Raw genomic sequence first — 7,968 nt, forward strand, 5'->3', positions numbered from 1 at the left:
AACATTCTGGGCATAATTTTTATATCATCCCAAATTTCATACATTCCCCAACTACTGGGACATCTAAAGGAACAAAATTTTCATTGCATTTTTTTTTTGGGGGGGGGGGGGATTAATACAGCCTTCTTTATGTGCTAGAGAATCTTTAAATAATCAATAAAGAGTTGTAAATAAACTATCCATACTCAATTGCTCTATTTCACTCTTAAATACATTATTTAAAATATGCAAACTGCAGCAGCATATATTTAATAACTCAGGATGGAACACATCTCTGATTTGTTTTTGGATCATGTGCAACAATTTCCAGTTAACTGCTGGTCCATCCAATAAAATTTATATCACCTTCTTCATATCTTTTTTTTTTTTTTTTTTTTTTTTTTTGCAGAATTTTATTTTGTCCTTAAAAGCTTTGTGAGCATCTTCTGCTGTAGAATGACAATAAACTGAAGGTAAATACCTTGTTTCAACTGTTTGGACATTTTAGTTCCAGAATCTTACGAGTATGTTCATCTGTTTACTTAGTAAAAGCTAATTTAATTTCTGAAAGCTGATTTAATGATTCATCAATTAAGAATGTCTAATTTTCACCATTCCGTAATGAATTACACAACAGTGATGTAAAATATGGAGCAATTCGCATATGCACACTTATCAGCACAGTTTGTTGACCCATAAGCAAAGTATTTTGCAATTTCACTATCAGGAGTCATCCCCCCCTTCTCTGCATTTAACTTTATTATTAAATTGATTTATTATTTCAAAAATCATTGAAAACTTTATAAAAGTAACAATTTGCCTCATATTTCTCCATTTTAGATAGTAAATATTTTAGACAGTTTTCACTTTCATAAATTTTCACACTGAAAGCTCAGGTAAGGAGAAAATTAAGGCTTTCTAAGGGCTCTTATAATATATATGTCAACATATTTTAGCAGTTGTGTAGCCAAATAGCAGAAAATTTTGAAATTTTTAACTTTATTTTACTATGGAAGGCATTTTATGTAAAAGAAGCGATGATAAAACTTATGTCCATTTGCTCCGTCATATAAGTGCAAAAGAGACCGAAATTTTTCCTTTCAGTGATTCTACTATGAGATTTGGATAGGGATTTGTTTGATACGTGTAGTCTTAAGAAAGGGAATCTTAGATATCTTTAAAAGAATACTGTAAGCATTAGGAATTTTTATCCCTTCATTCGAAGCTCAAGAAAATGTTGAGACTATCAGTTTTCTAGAGCATGAATAGAATTAATTAAATAAAAAGCGGGAATCAGATCCGGAAATATGAGAATATATTAGAATGAAGTTAAAGTGGGCTAAATTAAGATAAAATTAGCATTTAAATTAGATTAAGGGATATTATATATATATATAGGCCTTTTTAAGGGCCATGGAAACTCTGCACATGCAAACTATATGTTAAATAAAAATCATGGAAAATTAAAAAATAAGTCAAAATTTTTTCACCTTAAAAAGATAAACAGGCAAATTAAATCTCCATATTAGTAGATAATATATTCTAATTATATTCAAAAATCCTACAGATAATCCTGTAAAATAAAGTTAATATTTAAAACACTAAACTTATATTTAGTCCATTTTTCTTTAATTGCAAAGTAACCAGAAAAGCAGGCAGATCAGAAAGAACTAGTTATATACCAAAACAAAAATGACATTTAATATATATATATCATTTTCTACATAAAGTAATTTCAAATATCGAATGTGTAAAAAGACGAATACATATTTGATGCTGAATGAAAATGATATTTACAAAAAAAAAAAAAAAAAGCATCAATGTTATGCACTTTATGTGTCTTCAGTCTTCAACGCCATACTTTTTCTTCACTTTATCAATTTCTTCTTGTTTCTTCTCTGTGTCTACTTTCTTAAATGCCTATAAAAGTAATTTAAATATATGATATAAAGTTTTATGGCATCAAATATAATATCACAATAATAAACATATTATACCCATAAAATTTACCACTATCTAAATATTAGAATAATAAAAATATATATAATTTTGCATTAATAGGTATTGTAACTATGCAAAGGCATCTAGGCATGAGATTTAGTACTTTCAAAAAGAGATAATTTGAAGGAATATTGAGAAAATCAACAATAATATAAATTGCACAATAACAATAGCAAATATTTAAAAATAGCATCTAAAAAAACAGTAGCAGTGAAATGTACCCTATTCCTCACTGGCAGTCCTTTCAGATATAAGAAATAAGTAAGAAAGGACACAATAAGCAATTTAAGATACAAAAAGATTGAGAACAATGATGATATATATATCAGCCAGTATGCTAAAATCTGATTGTATATGCTCTTCTGATTAATATCTTAAAAGTGAGACTGAATAGAAAAATTTATTTATGTAACTCAAATATGTATTAACTGCTTACAATGAAAGATTATATAATAGACACATGATATTCCATATAAGAGTATTTAAAGTTTAAATATAGGTGCAAGAAAATACATGAAAAATAACAATATGATATGTTTTTGATAATAACAATACAAATCTGCAAGATAAATTATCAACTAGACTTAGAGTTGCAAAATTGGGTACAAATGTATCTTGGGGAGAAGGAATGTGATATAAAATAATTCAAATCGTTTTCACAATTTCAAAAAATTGTGCTTTTTTTTTTAAATCAAGTTATAAAGACATTGTTTATTTTCTGTACATGTACAGAACTGTCTGTTAGAAACAATTTTTACAGAAATTTTGTAGGTTTTTCTTTCTTTATTTTTAATTCTGGTGTAATTATTCAAAGTTTATATTAAATTTTAAGATTTTATTAAATTAATTTTTAGAATTTTTCCTTAACTTTTTTACCTCCTTTAACTGCATTTTCTATGATTATGCAAGATAGAAATGATTAAAACATTTGTAAATAATAAAACATAAAAAGCTTCAACATATATCAGAACACACAAAATGATTTTTCAAAATGGTAGTAGGTAATCTTCATTGTTTCAATTTGAAATTATGCATATTAATTTTAAGAATTGCTATGTTAAGATTTACAAAATACTTTCTAGACTGATATTTTAAAAGCAAATTTCAAAGAAAAATTTTAATCACATACCTTATTAGATTGATAGTAGAGTACAACTAAATAACGGTTGCAAACATTAAATCCAGAAAGGTGATCACAAGCATTTTTGGCATCAAAGATGTCTTCATATACAACAAAAGCTGTCCCTCGAGTTTCTGGTGTGTTTCCTCTGGGAAAAAATAAAATAAAGATAAAATTTATTAATATTTTTAAAAAATGGGGGGAAGCAAAATTATTACAGAAAATTATAACTATTGAAGAAAACAAAACTGGTGCATTGCCTAATCTAAAAAGGATTTAAAAAACAATGCCCGGGCAAAAAATGCATAATTTAAACCTTTTATGATTAGAACTGCTAATATCTGACACCCACAAAATGTTCCACATTCACTGACACTAACTATATATGATATTTGCAAAATGCTTCATATTGAACTAATTTTAGATATATTTGAGGCTAATACAAAAGCACCACAAAAGTATATTATCCAGATACAAAAATCAAAACTCAAATTATTGTGATTTTTTGAGTAATTTCTTTGTGAAATATTTGGATAAGCTAAAAATTATCATCAAAGGTTTGAAATTGTCTGTACATATCAGAAAGAAAATTTATTAGCCTTTAGATTATAGGTGAATAAAATATCAAAATGTTCTTCTAAAATAATAATTTTAAAGAAGAAATAGAAATGTGTCCTCCCATCTCCCTTATAAATCATATGCAACAGCAAAAATATAATGGTAGACAGGATATAATATCAGAAATAAAGTTTTGGTACAATAAATGTAAATGCTAAAAATATTTATTTTATGAAATCACATATATCTAATGTAATTTCTTTTTCTTTTATTTCACTGACAAGTAGTACAATGATAAAACTTTGTATGTGCAACCCTATGATCAAATTTAAAAACAATGTGTTCCAATATGCTTGACCTATCCGCAAAGTTTATAAATGAACTTTTTGGTAACACTATACATATATGAATTTTTAAATTATGTTTTTTTTTAAGTGATGGTTTTGCAAATGATACTTTGTACTGTCTTGGAATCACGATAAGAAAAACAATACAGAACATTTCCCAAACTATATCATTACAATAAGTAGTCTTCTTATAAAGTCTTTTTAAACACTTGTCTAAAAGACAGTTTGCATTTTTTAAAGATTTAAGCAAATCATGAAACAATAAGATGATCAAAAGGTAAAAACCACAAGTTAATGGGATAGTGTAAGAAATCGTAAGTTTACAACACTCTAAAATCAATTTTCATATCTTAAAACTAAAAAGCTCATCATACTTGTATACTACAAAATTTCAATTAAAAAAGTCATTGTGAGTAAGATTTGTAATCAATTAATAAAAATAATGACAGCATTATAATGCAGAGTTCATTATCTTTTTTCTACTGAGAAAGAAAATTCTTTTTAAGATAATATATAAATGTTTACAATGTATTGTAAATTTAAACAAAAAATATTTTTTTAAATTCCAGAGGATATTTTTAAATAATTTGTATTTAATAACTAAGTGCTTGGAAATAATTTTAACCCTTAACACAGATCCATATAAATGTTGAAAAATTTCAAACAGGAAGAATTGCAATGTTAATGCAATAAAAATTATTGTTAAATATAAAAGCTGGCATGAAATACTAACATATTAATAAAAAAACTATTAAAATATACTTCAAAGCAACAAATAAAGAAGATATATGCAGGGAAATTGATAAAAAAATATTTTATTTATTTTTTGTATGTGAATGTGTTTGTACTGCAAGAACACTGTACTTGGTATATACCATATGTAATGATATTTTAAAATCTAATTTAATTTCCTAATTTTCAGCTTAATTCAGCCCAAATTAATTTCATTCTATTTCATGATCAGATTCTCTTATTTCCTGATCTCATTATGCTTTTCCTATTTAATTAATGCAATAGAAAGCTCTGTAAAAATGCTTTCAACAGCGATTCCCACACCCCGAGTGAAAGGTTAAAAAATTGACAAATTCTTCTAAAATATCCCTATGATTCCCTTGCCTGTGGTCGACATGTGTAGCAAATCTCTATCAGAATCTCATAGTATATAAGCACTGGGGAAAATATTCTCTCTTGCCTCTTTTATGCTAATCTGGTCTTATATCACGCTGTGAACACACGTGCCCTGTCCGCACCTCTTGTAAATAAATCATGCCTTTGAGGAGAGAATAAAACGGAAAAAATTCAAAGTATCTTCCTAGCCTTCGGCCATGACTCTGCTTTAAAAATTATGGTTATATATATATATATATATGCTACTGAGCAATTGCATATATATGTAAAATTTCTGATAGCTAGAATCAAATTAAATTAAACAATAAAATCAGCTTCCTTCAAATAATAGTCCCTTTGAAGATAAAAATAAATATGAATAAAACATTTCTAATACTTAAATTGTAGCAGTTTAGTAAAAAGGAAATATAGGCTTGAGCGGATGTAGACAATTTTATTAATGTCTTTATATGTTTCAATGACCATAAAATAATAGAATGTGGAATGAGAAAAGAGAAAATGGTTAAATAAATCAAGAGTATGAAGATAATAAAACACATACAACAAAAAAGTTATATGGAAGGAAACATTAAATGCATTGCAAAAATAGCTTTGAGTAAAGATATTTATATTATAAATTGCAACTAAATACTAAGGTAATAATAAAGTATTTAATAAAGAGAATATAAATATAAGAATTACTAAATAATTTGAAAGAAAAGAAGTTAATGATGCTAACATTAATTGATATATTTTTTAACTTACACTCTAATCTGTCTGATGGCTCCATATTTTCCAAAAATATCATACATTTCTTCTGCTGTAATTTTATAAGGAAGATTTCTAACATATAAAATTCGGTTTACCTCAGGGGGTAAACGCACCTACAAAGAAAATTAAAAATAATTTATCAGACAAGTGTAGAAAATTCTTTAATATAAATTAATAATAAATATATATAGAAAATGTTCAAGTTATTGATTATGTATATTAATAAAATGTCTCCCAAAACCAGATTAACTTAGTATAACCATAGGTTTTTGTAATAGTCTAATAACAGCATATTCAATGGCTTATTAATACAGTTATAAATTTATAATTTATTTTGTCACACCTATTGTATTATCATGAAAATAGCATCTATTAAAACATGTAAATAAATTATTAAAAATTGCATTTTTCCTTTTAATATTTCTAAAAACATACGATAAAGGTATCAAAAATTGTACCAGCCAAAATATTGTTTTGATGTTTTATACAGCACATCAGTCTGTAGATATTATCAAGCAACATTATCCATCATAATTTTCTGCAAACTGTTTTTCTTAAACCATGATGAACATTCTTAACTTTTTTTAAAATCTGGTATATATTTTCTGCTTATACAAAATATGATAAATATCAGAAATATTTGTTATAAGTTGAAAAAAATTACAGTTTTTTCTTTCTCTTGAAAAATTGAGACAGGAGGTAATTGGCAAGTGGTAGCCAATTCAGTAATCCATGGAAGAAAATCTTGCCTAAGATAGTTATGCTAAGCAAAACAGTAACAAAACTTTATTCTTAATTTTTTGAATTGGTCAACAAAAATACCATTAGAAAATATAATAAAAGACGTGAAAAAGCAAATATGTAAAATTCCAGCAATTTCATAGCAAAGCATTTTTAAATTTTTGAAGTTGCATCCCATTTTGTAACACGCTTTCAAACAGTAGGACAACTTATTTTGTACAAACAATGCGATCGGATAAAATCCCAAAGACATAAGAAAAAGTACAAAAAAAAAATTGAACGATTGAACAAAAAAGAAAATAACAACTTAGATGTCATTAAGTAAGTTTTATTTGAATATTTATGACTGTTGCACAAAAATACCAAAGACCTGCATTAGCTACAAAAAACACAAGTTTCTTTTTTATGAAAATTTTTGAATGGGAGAATAGCCATGGAGACCCGAATATTGATGAAAACTTAAACTTCAGAAATTTGTACAAAATACTTACATTAGTTTTCCTTTGCATAGCCATTTTTATATTACTTAATGAGCAAATTTACACTACACGATTGTAAACAATAACTAACATACACTAAGTGTCTAAAGGAAGTAATTTGCCGTTCAAACCAAAACGATTCAGTAGATTCGAATCCGCAAGGTGAACGATTCTGGATCCGATTAAGAAATCAGTTCCTTGGCATTCCACTCTTTTATTTCATTCTTTTTGACCCATTAAGCAAACGCAATACGTGTACAATAGTTAAGAAGAAAGCGGCGAAGAGAGGAGGAAGGTGCGATCCTCAGATTTTCCAAAAGTCAACATTTTAATTAAATAATTCTATAAATTATAAAAAATAAGCGAGCATAATATTGTAGCGATGTTTCGCAATGTTTGGGTTCGTAGCCAAGGAACATGACTACAAGACAAAAGTAATTACTCATTTCTCGTAGCTGTTATCTGGCTTATAAAGCTTCACCACTAGAAATTAAATTCACAAAGTTTTATAAAAAAAGTTTTTGGGAATCCAAAATAATAAATTAAAAACTATTCAATGTTCTAGCCAAAAATCGATTTTTTAGAGCAGTTCCCTACCTAAAATAATTTTATAAGAATTGCAACAACGAGCAGGATTTCGGATGTATTTCGACCCTGAGGCGAATAAGCGCACGCGTACAGCAAAAATTTACTATAATTCAGACACTAACCATATAAAATTCTGAAAAGATACAAGGATGTTGTTTCTTAAGAAGGTTGGAGAAAATATTTTGTAAATATATGTATGAACTTACTATTTTATGTAAGATATGAAAAATGTACTTGTGAAAAATGGAATACTTAAATATTAGGTTACCATGTATTT

General features: G+C 26.8%; 1 protein-coding gene across 1 annotated transcript; it reads right to left on the reverse strand.

Annotated features, from left to right (window-relative positions):
• Positions 1-1,653: 1,653 nt before the first annotated feature.
• On the reverse strand, positions 1,654-7,248 carry LOC129988740 (splicing factor 3B subunit 6-like). The gene is made up of 4 exons (XM_056097011.1): positions 7,116-7,248; positions 5,878-5,996; positions 3,110-3,248; positions 1,654-1,899 (listed from the first exon to the last, which is right to left on the reverse strand). Exons 1-4 carry the CDS (start codon positions 7,137-7,139, stop codon positions 1,822-1,824), a joined length of 360 nt encoding a protein of 119 aa, XP_055952986.1. The 5' UTR covers positions 7,140-7,248; the 3' UTR covers positions 1,654-1,821.
• Between the last annotated feature and the right edge of the window lie 720 nt (positions 7,249-7,968).

Source organism: Argiope bruennichi, chromosome 10 (genome assembly GCF_947563725.1).
Source record: "Argiope bruennichi chromosome 10, qqArgBrue1.1, whole genome shotgun sequence".
NCBI lineage: Eukaryota > Metazoa > Arthropoda > Arachnida > Araneae > Araneidae > Argiope > Argiope bruennichi.

What these genes read in the sequence shown, in the direction of transcription:
- LOC129988740 (XM_056097011.1), bottom strand. Translation starts at nt 7,139, where the DNA reads ATGGCTATGCAAAGGAAAACTAAT. An exon ending in CTATGCAAAGGAAAACTAAT is followed by an intron (nt 5,997 to 7,115) that starts GTAAGTATTTTG and finishes TTTTCTTTGTAG; the next exon opens with GTGCGTTTACCCCCTGAGGT. An exon ending in GCCATCAGACAGATTAGAGT is followed by an intron (nt 3,249 to 5,877) that starts GTAAGTTAAAAA and finishes ATTTTTTCCCAG; the next exon opens with AGGAAACACACCAGAAACTC.